Source organism: Tauraco erythrolophus, chromosome 8, assembly GCF_009769465.1.
Source record: "Tauraco erythrolophus isolate bTauEry1 chromosome 8, bTauEry1.pri, whole genome shotgun sequence".
NCBI lineage: Eukaryota > Metazoa > Chordata > Aves > Musophagiformes > Musophagidae > Tauraco > Tauraco erythrolophus.
In genome coordinates, this window is record NC_141472.1 from 35,121,918 (window position 1) to 35,141,311 (window position 19,394).

Consider the following 19,394-nt stretch of genomic DNA (forward strand, 5'->3'; position numbering starts at 1 on the left):
TAAAAGCTCCATCTTTTTTCTGGTTTTCAGACTACAAGATGCAGACATTTGGTAACCTCTTTCTGAACTGGCTGTACACCAGTGCACAGTGGACAGAAATGCACCCAGCTGCTGCTGTCTGTGAGACGCTGCTGGGATGCCACGGCTTTGGGAGGAGTTCCATAGTCAGCACTTGTGTCAGTGCAATGTCCCTCAGCTCGGTAACTCAGAGATGAGGTAGAGTGCGATGCGCTGCGGTGAGATCAAGATGCTGATGGTGTATATCACTGGAGTTGAAACTTGTGAGTTTTAGTCATTCTGTGCAGTTTTGTGGTGCTTGCCTGAGGGTACACTTCGAATCAAAGGGTTGCTTAAGCAGCAGAAAACACAAAACTGGCAGAGAAAGGCAGTGGAAAAACTTAAATCTCAGCTTCAAAAGGTGCTGCTGTGTTGCCCAGCCCCATCGGAGCTTCCATGTTTTGCCCTTGCAGTACCTAAAGAAGCTTTAGGAGCAAATGGGAGAGAGTGCTGGGACTCCATGTCAGTAAAAAGCTGCCACGGTCAGAGATGCTGTCAGCATCCCCTCTCAGGGAAGGCGAGGAAGAAAAACCCACAACAGATATGGAGAGAGAGAGACTTAGCAGTATGCATGGAAATACTTATTTTTTAATTTATTTATGTGTAGATTGTTGGGACAGGGGTGTTTGCTAGATTCTGGAAAAACAATTTAAGGCTTGGTTTTGAGTCACTTCAGAGTTTTTGGAGTCACTTAGACCTGACGGCACCAATACCTTTCTTACAGCAGGAGAAAGTTGATGCAAGCTGACAAGTTGTGGACTTCACTCAGGTAGGGTGATGAGCACAACATTTATGGTGCAAAGACTCCAGACAGCGCAGTGCAGATACTCACCCACCACTGGCTGCCTGGCAAACCAGCAAACCTGGTGACTGAATACAACCTGTCTGGTGTTTGTGACACAAATGCATGCTTTGTTTTATGGTAGCATGAAATAATAATGCATAAAGTCCCCCTTCACTTGGAGGTGTTGAGTATCTATCTTGAGCTCACCTGGGATTCAGAAAACAGGGGAGCCTGAGCCCTGCAGAGGGAGATACCACAATGAAGGTGAAAACTCCACACTAGATCCTCCTCCTGTGCAAGCAGTGTAAGTACATTCTCAGTAACTGAATAATTTTACACTGGCTCTAAAATTTCACTCAGCCCCAGGGGACAAAACTGACCTGTATTTCACCAAGACTTCCCATCAGGGACTGCTGCTTGTCAGAGAACACGCAGCCCTTCAATCATACTAGAGTGTGTTTTTGAGCTGCTTAGTCACCCGTTTTAATGTCACATTAATTCAACAACTGATTGAATACAGCATGTTTATTCCCTTCCAAATAAATCTCAACAATGAAGCCAGCGTCCTGCCCACATCACAAACATTTCAGCATTGCTCAATTAGCAGTTCCCACGGATGCCTTTGCTAATGATGAGAGCGCTGCAGAACGGCACCTGTAGCTGGTTAGATGAGATCAGTCCAGTTAGGTTCGACAGTTGTGGTACTGGACACATACAGGGCTTCACCTGCAGACCTTAACACATGTTGATTTGAAGAGCAGACAGGAGGTATTCACTGCTTCAATCTTCTTTGCCAAACCCTGCACCAGCATAGATGCATTTCCAGGGAGAATCATAAACTGTCAGGAGGTTTATATCCAAACACCTTCCATCTCCTTTTTCATTGCTCCTAAATCCCCTCAAGTAGCTTTTGCGCTTGAAAACTGTACGTATCACAGGCATGTTTCTCTCAAGAAATCTCTGTGCTATGCAATAAAGGAATCATTTTCTCTCTGTGTCCCCTTTTATCTCTGCTTTACAAAAAGGTTCTTGAAGGCATTGTTGTAATTTTTGTTAAATGCTGTATAAATGAGAGGATTAAAGAAAGAATTGGAGTAGCCAAGCCAAAGAAAGATGCTCTTCCAGACGGGTGGGATGTTGCAGGAACAGAGAGGACTTATTAATTCTGTGATGAAGAAAGGGATCCAGCACAGTACAAAAACTCCAATTAAGATGCCAACCATCAGAGCTGCCTTTTTCTCTTTCTGTTCTCTCCATGTTTCTCCATCTGTCTGGAAAGTGATAGCTGCGTGACGAGCTGTAAACACCATCTGTGGTTCATGCGAAGCTTCCTTCACCTCAAAACAAAAGCAAACATGGATTCTTACCAAGGCAATTTGTTTGAGTGAAGTATTACTTTTAAATGACAGCACAACATCTGTGCACCTACCACAAAAGGCCCCAACTCCGTTCCTTACATGCTAAAACAAAGAAAATGCCCCAGAGTGCCAAAAATTACCAGGCTTCTCATTATGTTGGAAAAGCTGCTAAGTGTGACTGACAAGCAAAGCTAAATAAGGAGTAACCGATGCCATGTGTGTTGTGGGTATTCTTCTTCCATTTATTTTATTGGATGCCTTGATACCTAGTGGGAAATCAGGTTGTTAAGGAAGGTTAACAAAGGCACGTGCCCACTGCCTATCCCTAAATAGACTGTCCTACGCTGCGACGTGGCCTTTAGGGTTTCTCAGGCCTGGACCATAAACGAATTTAATTCCATTGCAGACCGTTTGGGTCATTTCCCGAAGGTGTTAGGGAGGGACGTGCCACAAATGACTAGTCTTGACTACAAAATAAAGCTATTTTCTTCAGCCTAATTGCCTGGACGCAGAGCTCAAAAATGCCATCTCTGGTGGGTGAAGGAGCTTGCCACTACCACTTGTTCTGTAGAAGGGACAGAGCATACTCCAAAAAAACTCAGCTAAATCTGTAGGAAAGTTTTAAGAAATGTGCCTGATCTTAGGAAAATGCTGGTATTTCATCACACACACACACACACACACCCCCCCCAAAAAATCAAAAAAGCCTGAAGTAAAATTGAATACTTTGGGAATATTTCAGTGGAAAGCAAACCCATCAAGAAGAGTCCTTTATGAAAGGCAGAACTTGGGTGCCTTCTGCTCTTCTTTGACAGAGGCTGTTTCATCCCAGGCACTTCCCCCTCCTGGAGAGGGACAGAGCAACGTATGGCACCAGCGGCAGCTTGGTCACAGCGCCAGCACGGTGTGAGACAATGGGAGCGTAAGGATGCACCTGAAACGACGTACCTGCAGGCACCACTTTGAATTAGCTTATACAAGACTTCAGTAGTCATCAAAGAAAAGCTTTGCTGGAGAAGCAGCATTTTCTAGTCCTCATTTTCTCTCTTCTGCCACCTGTCCTTTGTTTCACTCGGATCTACTCGGTGTTCTCACAGAAAGTACTCTGCTGCCAGAAAACCACCGTTTCAATCAGCCTTCAGTTCAAACTTTGGCTTCAACAGAAGTTCCACAAGTGAGGGGAAAACATCGGCTACTCCGGGCTGCTGACGGTGCTTCTTGCCTCCTCCTCTCTTGCCAAGGGCAAGACGTTCGTCTGTGCAGGGAGTACAGCACAGAGCTCCGGGTGGCAACGAGACTGGCAAACAGGTTCTGGGCACAAGTTACTAATGTGCTTAGAGTCTATCCAGAAAAAGATACTCCCTTGTGATTTCAACCTGAAGATTAAAGCATCTGCAACTTTAAAATTCTTCTAGGCCCTACAGTTATGAAGACAGTGCAATAAAATAGTTTAAGGCTGCAACCTGAGGCTTTAAAATTTGCCTAAGTGATAATTCACAGGCAATGCAAGATTTTGACATCACTCCATAGACAGCTTGTTGTTAAATTATCTACATATTCCACATGCACGTGCCACCTTTGTGCAAGCTTTATAATAATAATAAACAGGAAGGCCTCTGTTTAATATGAGCAGAGCAACTCAGAGCGGGAAGCACTGGCAATGGCTAGACAATCACTCTTCAAGATGGATATCCCTGCCTTCACCCTCAGACATGAGACGTGGCTGCAGAATGTAAGAACAGCAGATTATGGGTGCAGGCAAATAACGGAGGAAAATGAAAATCACATCTGTCCTGACAATTAAAATGGGACACCCCTCATGTAGCAAGGATCACACCATTTGTCTGCAGAAGGACTTGCTCTGCACATCCTTAATCACACTCTGCAGAAAGGGATGAATGTATGACATGAGGACAAATTTGTGACAAGCAACCCTGAAAGATTACACCTTAGCCCTGAGGAATAGCTACGGAAGTATGCCTCTCGGGAAGAGCCATACAAAGGACTTTGTCACCAGCACTGGGCATAGTTTGGTACTATAGTTAACCTTCAACTCTTAGTCAAAAGACAGAGCTTGCAGTGTGCCATCATCAAATCAGAGCCTTTTCTTTTCAGTACTTCAAGTTTTAGAATGCTTGTGACTGAACTGCAGAATTTACTAGGAGTGACTCCTTTATCATTTAATTTCATATTGTGAGAAAAAGTTATTTAATTTATTTTGACAGAAGATACCACAGTCCTGAGGTGTTTTCCCTAATGAAGCATGCACTTACAGGTTGGTCAAGCTCCTACTAAAATCAGAGCAGTTTCCACAAACTCCACTGGTTGTTAGATCAGGCCTCTAAATACTAATCAGCAAGTGAAAACAGATCATGGTATTTTTTGTAAATTACAGGACAGCAGTTGTCTTCCTATCTGCATAATTTCTGCTTTCTCTGTTGTACAGCTGTTTTTTTCAATTATTTTTCTGACTAGTTCTGTCTGGGACTTCTGAATAATGTTGTAATAACAGTCATAACAATAAAAGTGCAAATAGCAGCTTGGTGCTTTAGGAAAAATAATGAGATCTCCCATGGAACCTTCCATTAAGTAAACTGTGTACATATCCCTGGCAGACTGGAGATACTTTGCTTCAATTTTCCATAGGAAGTCCTTCGAAAAGGATACACAAATTGTTCTTGAAATGGTAAGTAGTACCCCTGCTCAGCAAGGTCCTTCAGCCTGTACCTTCAACAGAACTTACACGAGCATTTAAACCTTGGAAGCTGTATGGAAGCTCAGCTTTCCATGATCATCAGTGTCTAACGCTCACCTCGTACATTGCTTCCAGCTGACCAGCCGCACACGCTGTGAGCAACGCTCACTCAGTTGACTCTCCATCAAGCTCATCTGCCACAACACCTGCCTCTGGGGCGTTCCCAGCATGGGGTACCATTCCAAGTGCCAGCCCCCAGCGTGAGCACTGCCACTTGGCAGACCTGTGATCCACTGGCCAGCTGCTCCTGGCTGGTGCTATCGCAAAAGGGACCAGACTTTACAGCAGATTTCTAGCGAGTCCCTGTGCTCAACGCCCTGGTGCTCAGTGCCCCTGTAAGCACATCAGCTTTGCCGTACTGTGCTCCCTGCATCCCTGGTCACCATATACACCTACTATAGGACAGCCAGCACCTCATCTCTGCTGTGGGGACCGATTTCACCAGGAGACAAGCCCACTAGATTTTTAAACACAGATTTAATCTGAAGCACTGCTTATATCAGAAAATATGTATCAGTGCAGACTGCAAAGCCGGGAAAGTCCAATCTTTCATCACAATTTCAATTTTTTTTTAATTTTTATTGCTTTCCGTATGATTTGCTGCAGACCTGACTCATCTGGTTGGTGCAAGATTACCCTTGCTACAACTATCAGTCCTCAAGACTATGTTGTCAAGGCGGTTTGTTATAAGCCAACCCACACAGAGTACATGGAAAGCAGATTAGCCTACTGTAGGCAAACACTGCTGCGGTACACAGTGCTGGCAGGGGAGCCATGCTACAGGATTCCCCCCTTATGCAGGCACGGGGCAACCCACTGCAATTTGGCATTGTTTGAACAAGAACACAGGCCAAAAAGATTACATAGCTGCTTTCCAGCCTTGCCAGTTGTGATTTTCTGGAACTTAACACAGCTCTGACTATACCAAATCTGCACTTTCCAGCGCCAATCCCGGAGGCTTTGCATGACTCCAACCTCTAACATAAGTCACAATACCTGACTATTATCCCTGTGCCACATGGAACAAAGGACAAGCCCAGTATGAAACATTTCCCCCCATTTTGCGCCTACTGATGAGCGCTCGTGAGCAGGCTGTGACAGGGGAAAAGGTGGTCACAGACTGTAAATTAAAGCAATCCATGAACATGCCTTAGTTTATACTGGGGACGCATCTCACACGTGAGCATCTCCGCATGGTGTTGCACACTGTTCTCACTCGGTGGCTAGCAGCCCTCTACGCCTTGGGCACGGATTGTCTTCCATCCGCCCAGGCTCTGCTCCAGGAGCTGCGAGTCAGGGGCAGTGGGGAAAAAAGCTGGTATGAAAGGACTGCTACTCTAAGGCCAGAATTAGTTTCTGAATATGTGAAAACAGCTATTTCCAGGACAACAGGCTCTGAGAAGTGCAGAGATGACTGCTTTCCAGTGAGAATATGATAAGGAGAGTTAAATGAAGGAAAAGAGCTCTCAAGTACCAATTCTTCTACAGACATAAAGCAGTTTGGTTTTAGTTTCAGAATTCATTCTTCTGTACATTGATGAGCAGTTTCAGTTCAATACCACTTCTGTTGTTTATCTGTCCCCAGTAAATTACTACTACTGAATGGCTCTATGTTCATAGACCTGTATGTTCCCAATTCCTGTGTTCCTAGCAGCGTTATAAAGAACATGTCACCAAGGAGCTTCTGATGAAAAACCTTGATTTAAAACGTTCCTTACAGCTTTAATGATTAGTACTAGTCCTTCATGGCAGATACTGTGTATGTGTTTGTGCTGTACCTCCAGGGTCTGCAATAACAAAACAACAGTAAAGATGATAAATATCGATCAAATCTGGGTTACTGTCACAAATGCAGAGTTTTGCCTATTACAGTGTGATTCAGCAAAGATCATTACCGCCTCAGCGCAGCTTTGGCATACTTCTTGCTCTTTGAACAAGAACACGAGACACTGAAATGCACAACGAAGGATCAATGTATAGGAATGTCTATGCTTTCTTGGATGTTCCATCCACCTGACGAACAATATACTTGATAGGGAAAAGAACACCTGCTTTCTCTCACAGGATTTTCTTCTGCTGTAAGCAAGAATAGCTCTGCATTTCTCCCAGGAAACCGCTAGCAGCTCCACTTTTTGCTTCCTCCCTCACCTTTCTGCTATCTGGTATCTGTAGCTGCTCTTCCGGACAGTTACACTTTGTTTCCTGACCCATCTCTTCTACTTGTACCATCAGAGGCAGAAATAAGCAACAGAAAGCCTGTGACTCCTTCAGAAAAGGAGAATTTGTCTTCTCTCCCGTATTGTCCTGACTGGTTATATGCGTTGGAGAGGCTGAACGGGCCAAGGTGCAGAACAATGCTGCACCCTTGGAGCTCTGGGGCCTGATACTATCTAAGTAGATGGAAGGACTCTCACAAAACTGGTAAGGTTTGGATCAGGCCTAATTACTCATACCCTATACGAGGTACTTTGAGAGGGGAGGAAAAAAGATCACAAAAACACAACAAAAAAACAACCATCAACAGAACTTGATTTCTAACTCCTCACGTGGAATTTAATCCTCCTGCAGTTGCTACATGTAAGTAAACCTGACATTCAGATTCTGCCATCCTTGTTCTTGCTGGGCAAAACCTATGCTACAAGTGACGTTATTGATTGAAAGGGCACTATCCAGCAGTATCTGCTGTTTTTTGAGCAGTCTCATTTATTTCAATTGGACTATTACAGACAGAATTATTACCTACTGTCAACAAGGTATGACAGAGTATAGCTCTCTGTCAGTGACGGTATGTCACTAGTTTTTTTACATGAGGGTCACTGACGTCAGTATTGACTGCAAAATTCACTTTTTAAGGACTTTCATAATTAGCAAACAATCATAAAAACACCAGCTTAATTTTGGGTCCCAATTCTGAATTTTTTCTGTTTCAAGGGAAAGTAAGAAACAAGCTCTCATTAAAACTAGAAGCACCTCAGATGTTTCACGTCCATTCCCTCACCTTAATTTTTTTCAGACTTTAAAAGTGTCTTCCAAAACCACAAGTAACATTTAAAAAAATAAAAAAACTCCACATAGCTATTTTGTAACTATTCTGTAGGTCTGTAAGAGTATAGAAACATAAGGTATGTACGTCAACTCTCAGCTAATTAAATGAAAATTAGCTTGCTAGTATTAACCCACTACACTGCCGGGTATACCTCAGGTTATAAACCTCGGCCCTGACACACAGTTCCAAATCAGCACTGCCTGAAGCCAATTCCTGAGTGCAACACAGGCATCTCTCCCAGCAGGGATCACTGCTGTTACTAGTAACTCACCTCCAGCCTGGGAAGCACTGCCAAACTTTGGCTGCCAAAAGCCCCTCTAATGTTACTCAGATTGACCAGCGCAGGGCAGCCAGGGAGAGAACTGACACAGATACAGAGAGCACTTCACATCCAGAGTAAGTGACAAAAGAAAAATGTTGCATCTGAAGATTCTTCTCCAGAATTCACTGGGGAACTGCTACTGTTCCTGTGGACATGATGGACCCTGATCCTGCAAACTTAAATGAGATCAGGATAAAACTCGGTGAGTCAGTCTCAGTGTCTTAACTTAGAAAGAAAACTGAGAAGAAATGCATCCTGAATGCCAGCTGCCTTGATCCACGGTTTCATTTAATGTACACGTGTGCAGCTGGGCATCAGCTATTCCTTCAGATAACGACTAAAGGTTTGGATGTGCATCACAAAAGTCTTTTTATTTAAGCCAGCAAATGAAGCTGCCAGGACAACGGGGAAGGTTGCCACCGTATACCAACTGCAGGTTCAAGAATCACTGTTATAAAAGGAGAAGTCAGTATGTCAATCACTGAGAAGAAAGTTGAGAACTGCTGGCTTCAGCATTTGCTGGTATCGCAGTAACAGCTATACTGGCAACCCCTCCAAAATGGGTATTCAGCTCACACTGACATTTTTTTGTCAGTAAAGCCTACACCAGCTCCCAGACACTGCATCAGCAAAAAGCACCTACCTGCCAGCCTAGCTGTGCCCACACAAGGGCTTTTGCAGACAGAACTATGACAATTAGGAGCCAGATTTTTTTCATGTTAAAACTGACATACCAACAACATGTCTCTGTACAGGCTAAAACTTATGCAGCAATGCCTCAGCTCACTTAGCTTCCCAGAATTTTAGATTCCACATAACTAGTCTCGTATGAGTATGCGTGTAGGTAAGAGATAAAGCATGCAAAACCACCACAAATGTTCAGTTAGCTGAACATAATCTTGGAAAGATTATACATTAACTCCAAGCAAAACATTCATCATACTTAAAAAAAACTGGAAATGAATTTGGTGCAAATCAGGGGATGAAGGCTGTAGGAAAAAAAAGAATGTCACTAGAGGACATTCTCATCTTTTCTAGCACATTTTATGCTTTTGTATAGAAGACAGCTTCATAAATCAATTTATATTAAAAACAGCTTCAAAACATTACAATCCAAATCTGCGAGTCTGACAACATAGAATTGCCAGTGCTGTCATCTCTTGCTAGAATCAGGGGACACAACCTACAGACTTTTATTCGTGACCATAATAACATGTTTCCTATCATGACACTAAACCAAAGTTAGAGGGATTTAGCAGAGGAGTGAGGCTCTGCAGGATTAGCCCAAATTGAACTGGAATGTTCCATGTCTCTTTAGGTATCTCTAACATCCACACAGCTCATCTTTGCTTACTGGGAAAGGACTGGACTTAGCGAGTACCACATGCAATTACAAAAACATACTGTAAAGAATCATTTCCACAGGTAGGAGTGAGAGTAAGAGTACGCAACAGAAAGTGGAGAGAGTTTACAGAAAGCACTACCTAGTATCTTCATGACATGGCATGGGTGACAGCGCCGTCATGCAGAGAACCTGACTTAACGGGACACAAGGGGCCAACCCCAACCCTTCCGCAGGGACACAGCTTTCCTGTCAGTTAGGTGTACCCTCAAAAATGAATGAGACCTCCCACATGACTAGGGCTTTGCTGGATTACAGACAGTGTTTGGGATAAGAAGGAGGAGGACATGGTTTTTAAGACAGCTGGTAATTTTAAAATAGAAACAATTCATTGCTCATTACTTCAACACTATGCAGTGAGCTGTATGTTCCCAGTATACAAGATAAAATAGCCAAAGCATGTAAAGAAAGTGCATAATTTGTTTATTAAAATCTATTCAGACACTGATAGATGCCACACGAAGTCTGTGCTGGTAGATAAATGTGCACGCATTTACTCTGTACACAACCTAGGGATTTGTTTATGTCTTTGTTTACCCCATCAACACTGTATAAAAAAAAAAAAAAAAAAAGAGGAAAAAACCCCAAGGAATGACAAATTCAGACTAAAGAGACAACTTGTAAATGGCTCCCCAGACAGGCAGTGAATGCAACTGTCACTTACTCTTATGGCACACTTAAGAAGAAAATAAAACTCTTCTCCAAGAGTGGTGCTTTTTGCCTGGCTAATTACAGCTCACATCCAGTCTGTAACAGAGCTAAATTCTCACGAGAGCCCCAGGGCACATCTCGCTGTGCCAAAACCACCGATGTAAGGGTGATGTCTGGGAGCAGATGAGAAGCAGGAGTGCAGGTGCCTGGGAGAGGCAGCGGGGGCTCTCCTCCCTGTTCCCCACCCTTACCTGGGAAGCCTCAGGCAGGGGCATCACAGCGTTCCTCCTGTGGCCTCCCACACGGAACTTGGCCGCCTTGTAGATCTTCCAGTAGACGAAGAGCACCACGCAGAGGGGCAGGTAGAAAGCCCCACCAGTGGAGACGATGGTGTAGGAGGGCTCCTGGCTGACCTGGCAGCGCTCCTGCTCAGGGCTGTAGGTCTCCCCCCAGCCGAAAAGGGGGGCGAGGGAGATGGCGGCAGAGAGTGCCCAGGTGAGAGCGATCATGACGTTGGAGATGCGGCGGCGGGTGAGCAGCGTGTACTCCAGGTGGCGGGTGATGGACCAGTAGCGGTCCAGGGCGATGGCGGTCACATTCCAGATGCTGGCCGTGCAGCACAGCACATCGAAGCAGACCCACACGAGGCACAGCTCCCGACCCAGCCGCCACCGCCGCTCGGCCGACAGCTCCTTCACCAAGCTCAGCGGCATCACTAGGGCTGCCACGAGCACATCCGACACCGCTGTGGAGGCCACAAGGTTGTGGGGCACCCGGTGGAAAGCCTTCACTCGCAGGATGGTTGCCAGCACCAGCAGGTTCCAGAGGAAGGTGGCCACGGTCAGAAGCACCAGCAGGGTCAGGACGAGAATGGTGAAGAAGGAGAAGGGCTCCCGGCCCCTCCACGTGCTGCCACCAACCAGTGCGGAGGCAGCCGAGGAGGCGTTGGCATCCACGTTGGCCGACGAGGCGTTGGCACCCATGTTGGCTTGACACTGGCCCCGCGGGGCGCAGGGGCTCAGGGTTTCCGCCATGCCCGAGACGGAGCTTCAGTCCCTCACCACTCCCGCACACGAGCACTCTCCCCCTTCCCAGACTGCCCGCAGTCCCGGCACCGTCCGCAGCTCCACTGCCGGCGAGCGGGAGCCCACGCCGGGCCTCCCCTCAGCTGCTGCCCGCCATGCGCCGCCCCACCGAGGCGCCGCCGAGCACCCACTGCCGCCCGCGCCCGCCGCTCCTGACGCCCATACCGGGCGAGGCGGCTCGCCGGCACCGCCGCGAAGGGCGGGCACGGGGAGGGCGGCACCGCCGCTCCTGCCCCGCCCCAGGGGCCGCCTCGGGGGCGGTGGCGGAGCCCCGGCACGGCGGCCGGCCCGCGGCGGGGTGGCCAGTGGCGCCCCTCTCGCCGGCTTTTCCCCACAGCCCCTGTGGGGCGGCGGGACACGCCGTCTCCTCACGGCCCCTGCCCGCCGCGCTGCCCTGAGCGCTCCCGCCCCAGCGCCGCCTCCCCTGGTGCGAGCGGCCCCTTCCCGCCGCCGCCGAGCACCGTCGCCGGGCGGGGGCTGAGGGTTGTAGTACTGGACACGAGTTACTTCGAGGCTGCAGTTTTTACGTGGATTTTTTTTCAATTAAAAAAAAAAAAATCTCTCTCTGAAATTCTCTTGAATTAAGTGACCGGGAACAGCTCCATCTTTACGTCTGTTTCTGGGTACGTGCCCAGCCTCTGGAAACGCGCCCTTCCCCTGGCCCTTTCCAGTAACTACCCTCAAAATCAAGAATTTTCTATTTTAACCCTGATACACAACCTCTTTTAAAGTCTGTCATAGATGTTAATAGGGCGATACCCATAAAGGAGACGCAGCGATGAGCTTTGTCACCTCCTGAGTAATAGAGGTGACAAGTACTGTGGCAGGATCATATAGCGACCTGGGAATTATATTTAAGGTGTGTTTAAGGTATTATATCCAAGGTCTTTGGGAAGTATCCTTTATCCCAGCCTGGTTTTATTCCTGGGATCCTTTACAACCCACAACCAGCATTTCCACCTGCTTAGACCATTACCAGGACAATTCCAGTGGGAGTTACTGGACAAAACAGAGTCTCTTTTCCCTTACCAGGTCGTATGGTGCTGTGGAGAGCTCTCCAAAGGTGTTCGAAGTTGTTGATCAAAATGTTGATGATGAAAATAAGATCAAAGAAGGTCAGTGAAGTTTGTTTCCTTGCAAATAGCAGCACACCTACAATCACAGACTGCAACAGGGCAGAGTTTGGGGACAGGAGGTTGGTTGCTCGTTTTTGAGGTAGAGAAAGAGTATTTTCAGAGTCAGAATAGTACAGTCTGAACGAATGCTGCTTGAATCAGTGTTTTCCACTTGCCTTCACATTGACTGAAGAAACAGCAGCATCTGGCAAAACACAGCATCACTGTGTTACCCACAGCGGCATCCAACTTGCCTTATTCAGAGGGCCCAACTTCAAAAGCTGGCACAACAATCAACTATTGCAGAAGAGAAGGGCCATGACTGCAGTCAGACAAACCAGGCTGTTTTGTTTGGTTAACTTTTGGGTGCTGCTTCACTCACCGGATGAACAATAAAGCAAATAGATCCTTTCCCAGGCTCTTAATGCTGACACGATTTTAGTTGTTCTTTCCTACAGTAATTCTAACAAGTGCTCTAGTGTAAGCCAGCAGCAAAGAGAAAATTATCTGCATTACTTATCAGCTTTTATTATTAGAAGAAAAGGACTTCTGAGTGCTAAATGTCTCACATTTTGCCACCTGAGCTTCCTGTAGGCAGAATCTGAAAGAGCTTGTCAAGAAAAGCCTTTTCACAATACTGCTGCAAGTTAAGCCGAAAGCAGCACCTGAAACAATTGGACACTGGTAAAAATTTGTCAGGGCTGGCAAACAGCATGTGACTGCTGCACAAGAAACTGTTTTTGCATGCTTTGTCTTTATATTGCTCCTTTCTAATTTGTATTTTGCTTTGTTAGTGCAACTTTTAAAATGCCAGCTAAAGAATTACTCAACAACGCTTTATTCCTTAAAAGGCACCCAGACCTTAAAGCAGTAAAGGAAGCAAGCAGATCAAAAAAGCCCTTTAACTTCTAAATGTTTCAACATTTGTCAGTCCAATTCTGTGAACTTAATAAAGGAATAAAAGAATCTTGTCACAATTTTAATAACTTGGCTGTTAAAGAAAGACTGCAAAGAAACAAACAAAACTCGGACTAACTGCAGAAGTTCTCTGTTTAGAGGCCCAAATGTGCAATGATATGATCCTGCTCCTGCAGGAAATGAGGTTGTCTTTTTCTTGTATGAGGGTACTTCATTTGTGGGTTGCGGACTATGTGTGGGTCACCATTACAGCAGCCCAGATGATACCAAAATCTTCCTTTCCTAGAAGCCATGTGTCCCTTCCCTCTGCTCCTGTATATTACATGTACAGTATGTGCCACATCTAGATAGTTACATTCCAGTTTACATGTCAAATGCATTGAAATCTCCTACTACTTCTTTCCACTTGGCTGAAATAACCTGGTCCTCCAGTACAGAGGCTTGAATAAAGTCTCAAAGGGATTTATTTTTTTCTTGATAATTACCCCACTGCTGTCTTGTCCTGTGAATGCAGACTTAGTGCTCCTCAAAGATTGCTATGGCAACACATTGCAGTGTCTTGGAAGCCAGGGTATACTTTGAAAAAGAGGAGAGGGAATTTTAAAAAATTAGGAGACTTGCAGGTATTCAAGTATTCTAAATAACAGAAAAGCAGATAAATATTGCATGAAATGATAAAAAACCTCAACAAACACAACACCAAGAAAGAGACAAAAACAAACCAAACCACGTTTTTCTCCTACTGAAACTAAAGGAGGATCTAATTTACTTTTATGTATAGTTACAGTATTACAAGTTGCTGTCACGTCAAAGTGCAATGAAAATAATGAATATACTTAGTTTAATTCACTGATACTTTTCAGTGCTTTCGGAAACTATGGTCTGCATCTTCATAGTTTGTTCTCTCAACACAGTATGGCAGTGTGTACCCTCAAAAGATAACTGATATCACCAACTGTTTCATTGCTTTTAAAATAAGCGAATAAATAAGTGACTGACGACTTGCAGCTAGACGATGGAATTAACAGTAAATACAAAATAACTGTCATCTTTCCATCTGGACGTTTGGAGCTTTGTGGGCTGAGAAGTCTGACAGATGCAAAACATAGAAGAGTGGAAAATAGTAAACTGCTTCTAAGTGTGGAAATTCTTTACATCTTCCTTTGCAACTTTTCTCACTTTTTCCCAGTGACCTGAGAATCACGGAGAAAAAGGCTTGTGACGGAGGTGAGGAATTGCAAAACACATTTCCTAGTCCTTACCACCTTACCGAACACCACCTGCAAAACTCACTTACTGCTGATGTTGAAATGAATCTCCTCAGACTCTGGTCATGATTTTCTTCTGTCAGTCTGAAAGTTCTTAACTTAGTTTAATCCTCCCTGCAACCTTACAGCTCCTGTCCAAGCTCCTCTTCGTAGAGTTGTGCTAAAGAAACGGCTGCCTTCACCAGACAGCAGCTACCCAGGCCAGCTTCATTATAGCGCTCTGTTCTTGAGCACTTTTAAGGGCAGCATGCTGCTTAGGAACAGATTTGGAGAATGATGACTCATCCAGATAACAGAATTTCAATTCATTATGTGAAGTGTTGCTGTATTTTTATAGCAAATATATAAAATTTAAATGCAGTTTACATTTTTCAGAAGTTTGCTTTTATCTGTTAGAGACACAAGCAGATTATTTTTAGACTGTTATAAAGGCACTACACTGAACTTGACTGTTTTGACTCATTTTCCATTTTTTGTTTTAGATGCAAATGTCCTATGAGAGCTTCTAGCAGATGCGGTTTTATTCCATCCTCTTTTCTCTGCTAGCTCCTTAACAGAAAACCAGCCTCTTTTATAAAGCGTTTGTCAGAAAGCTCAGTTTTATAAATCTTGCAATTAATTTCATAAATATCTAGAAAGATTTTCAGGTCAGGGGGAAAACAAACCCTCAAAAGCCCTTTGCCAGCTGGTTCTGTATTTTTGTGGTTGAAAATGTGATGGAGAATCTGAATGTCACATAACTTCTAGCTAGTATTTGTTTTATTAATAATAATGAGTAAATCTTTGACAGAATTATTTCCATTCAGATATCAGTTTTATGTAACCTGTGAGGATGCGAGCCACTAAGCACAAGGTTTTCAAGCACAAGAGGTAGTCTGCAAAGCTCTGTACACCTGCATGAGTTAAGTTTGCCACAGGGTTGTGAGCATGTATGTTGAGAGGTAATGAGCCACAGCACAGCTAAGGCCAACACATGAATACACAGGGGATTCTACAGCAGCAGATTTGCTAAAATTAAGCTTTCCTCCTGTTAGAGTGGCCAGGTAAAAAAACCCTCAACTAATAATCTATAATTGAGTGAATCTAATTTGTTTGGCCTTGACTGTTGGCTTCTGCTACTGCAAGAGTCTTGAGGAAGAGCCAGATTTTTTAAATTTTTTTCAATTATTATTTTGACTATGTACCAGACATGGGCTTTCCACTTTTGGTTTTCAATATTTTAAATTTTCAGATTCAAAGTTATTTAGGAGTCCACATCCATTGATTTCTATCTTAATTGATGTCCGAGAAAGCTGTGGTGCCCAAATGCCTTTGATTCTCATCATAGCTGACTTCAAACCTGTGCAGCAACTCTTTTCACATTTGTCTTAAGTTTGGCAGAAAGAGCTTCTTTCCTTGAACCAAGTGTTTAGAAAACATTCCCCATGTGGGCCACTTACTACTACTAATTAACTCCACTGCCATTATAATGTGGAGTGAATGTAAAGCAAGGCATTTGTATGAATTTATCGTGAGTACAAGTGTGGAATGTGTGTGTGTGTGTGGTTTATTTCTCTGTGCAATACTTTTGAATAGACAAGTTCCACACCCATACTCAAAGAAAGAATTCTTTGCATGAGTTTAAGATTAATTAAAACCTGAATGCCTTATTGAACCACCAGAAAAGTTGCATAAAATTTTGCAATGAAGTGGAAAATACAATGTTTAAATCATTTAGCACTTCATATAGTTTTATAATAGGCCATCTACAGCTAGGGCTTAGTACAAGTCAAGGATTCTTTTTCTAGTATTAAAGAACTACCTCTTTCAGCACTACAAGCCCTTTGGCTAACTTTTCTTCTGCCACAATTAAGAGGAATGTAAAGATATCAGTGAATAGAATTTCTATGGAAAAATGCAGTTGCCTTATGTTTTGTTTGTTTGTTTGTTTTTAAAGCAGTGTCATTTTAGGGTTACAGTTATGCTCTCAAATTACATTTTGTAGGTATTAGTGTTACTATGTACCTTCATGAATTCTTTCTCAGGTCTCTTGATAACAATTAGAGAAAGGTGCCGGGCAGAACTTAGCTGCTACTCAAGTCTTCCCATACAGAAAGAGTTTTATTAATTACAAGTGACAATGTTTTAAGAACAGTTATCCAGAGCTTATAAGGAAGACTCAAGAGCTCCTACAAATTCACATGGTCTGTTGACCCCTATGAATGAACATCTAGGTTTAGTTATGTCAGGTAACACACTTAATATTCCTGCAATTCTCAACATTCGTAGGTGATTGCAACCACTCACAGAGGAGCCCAGAAAGCCCTCAGTGGCTAAACATCTTCAGATGACAGCTAAAAGAGAGCAGCGTTTGGAAGAAGTTTTGGAACTGTTATACAAGATTTGGCAGAGCCTATGATTTTCTTCTTTTTAATTCTGACCAACTGGGTCAAAAATAGTAGATGGGTATGTTTTTCAGTGTTGTAGCTTGCGAAAATGTTTGGAAAGATGGACTGCTATCCTAGAGTATGCTCAGATATTTTTTAGAAAGGTGAATGCTGTTCTTAAACTGGATGACACCGATATAACAAAGTGAGTGTGTGTCTAGACAGCACCCCGATTTTCCATTTGTCTTCCATTCTCTTAACAGCATCATTCCATGATCTCTCCTCACAACTCCATATGAAAAGTTTATCGTGGTGACTAAGAAGGGAAAAAAAAAAGTAATCTCTTCCCCACATGGCTGTGCAATAAAGAGATTTGACACAAGCGACATTATAGTATTTCTGACTTTGATGCAAGCCAGCAAATTTTTTAGAAGTAGGGCATTCCAGTTCAAGAGGCTGGATTGCTGTCATGGTTTAATATCTTCTATAAATCTGGAGCAAACAAAAGCATTGGAAACAGTTGCATGAATTCTCCTGTCAAGCCAAGCAGCTGAAATCCCGAGGAAATCAAGCTAGCAGAGCTAAAGTCAAGAGCAGAGACAGATTTTGTTCTGCATGTCTAGCCAGTCGATTCCAGGCTTCTTTCAGCATTGTTATTTTAGTTTCAAAAAAACCCAACCCACCTTTTAAGGACTAATAACTGGCTCTTTTCTAGTTGTTAGGTTTAGATCTCTGTAAAATCCCTTGTAAGTTTTGGGAAGTTGAGGTAATTGGACAACCATCTCCTAAACAGCACAGTGGTAGAACTAAAACTTCAAGTCACAGACCTGTGCTGTATCCTGTCAGTACTCTGCCTTCCTTCACAGTGGGAAGAAATTGGAGACCTCTGCTCAAATGCTTTTTTTTTTTTTTTTTTTTTTAATCACATAGTCCTTTTCACCCTTCCTGTGAGAGCTTGCTTCCCCTGAGCCTTAGATTACTGGCTAGAAAGCAAACCATTAGAATATATAAAACTAGCAGCTTACTTAAATTATCAACTCATATATGAAATAAAAAGGCTAATTACTGCAAATATATAAACATACTTCTTATTTACAGCAGACCCAAGTAGGTGTTATCCAGTTCTCAAGTATTCTTGCTTCACATTGCCAATAAACATGCCCTCTACCTGTGACATTCACCCTGGAGAATTTGATGGCAACACTTTCTGACTAGTCTTGTGCTTGTCTATAACTTGGCAGCGTTACGGCGTAGGAAACTCATATCATGACAAGATTTTTCATGATTATGAGCAGTAGCTCAGCAATGGAATTCTCCTTTATGAGCCTGTTCCAAGAACTGTCAAAAAAAATCTTCCAGTTGAAGCAGGACAGTTTTGATCACCCCCTTAAGTGGTTCAAAGAGTCCAATTTCTTTGTCAAGGTTCTCGGAGAAAGAAGGCAATTTCTCAAGGCACACAATGTTAGCCCCAACCTATCAGTCACTGTTATGAGACAAGCCTTGAGACTCTGATGGCTGAGGTCTATTAACTGCTCCAAGATTGATAACCGGGTAAGTGGCAAAGGAAATGTTGGATTTCCAGTCAGTCTGACGATCTTTTAAACTTGCAATATACCATAGTCGAATAGATGCAGCCTGATACACACAGATATTTCATCAGAAACTGTTTTTCATTTATGATTCCACAAACAAAGAGAAAGGTAACTACATCTGCACGAGCTAGGGAACTGAAGCCCTTCTCTTTCAATACTCAGTCTCAGCTTGGGAATTTCCCTTCTGCTTAACCAGGAAATGACGGTGTGAAATAGCAGACTGGTGTGAAATAGCAGACTATGTCGTTACTTCAGACCGTGCAGCCATTATACATCAATAATCTTTAAGTAACAGTGTTAACTTTTTTTTGGGTTTGTTTTTTAAGGCAAACTAGTACTACTCTGGAGCAACACCATCCAGTCTTTTAATCTCCTAGGTAAGATTATTTCAGAGATTTCTTTGTATTAGGGTAAGTAAAAAAATGCAAACTAAAAATACCAGGGAGGAGTTACACAGACTTGTGTTAAACCACTGTTTTCTCAGTTGTCCTCATTTCAGACTTTAGAAATTGACAGTGCCTGAAGTCTTCCCAAGAAAAAGATTAGGTGGAGCTGGAGGTTGCCTAGCTGCTGGGAAAGCAGTCAGCCTTCTGTTCCTGCAATGACAAGGAGCGACAGAAAAAAGGGAGCTCTTTGCAAAGCAGATTTGTGCCTACACAGAGAAGGGGCAGGAAC

General features: G+C 43.6%; 1 protein-coding gene across 1 annotated transcript; it reads right to left on the reverse strand.

The window, feature by feature from the left end:
- Nucleotides 1-1,845: 1,845 nt before the first annotated feature.
- On the reverse strand, nt 1,846-11,409 carry LOC104369838 (5-hydroxytryptamine receptor 5A). Its single transcript, XM_009980018.2, has 2 exons — nt 10,627-11,409; nt 1,846-2,178 (listed from the first exon to the last, which is right to left on the reverse strand). The coding sequence occupies exons 1-2, from the start codon at nt 11,407-11,409 to the stop codon at nt 1,846-1,848; spliced, it is 1,116 nt and encodes a 371-aa protein (XP_009978320.2).
- Between the last annotated feature and the right edge of the window lie 7,985 nt (nt 11,410-19,394).

Bases quoted from the DNA above. Each gene is read 5' to 3' on its own strand.
- LOC104369838 (XM_009980018.2), bottom strand. From the start codon at position 11,409: ATGGCGGAAACCCTGAGCCCCTGCGCCCCGCGGGGCCAGTGTCAAGCC. The intron at 2,179-10,626 runs GTAAGGGTGGGG...TTTTGTTTTGAG, and splicing joins CCCTGCCTGAGGCTTCCCAG to GTGAAGGAAGCTTCGCATGA.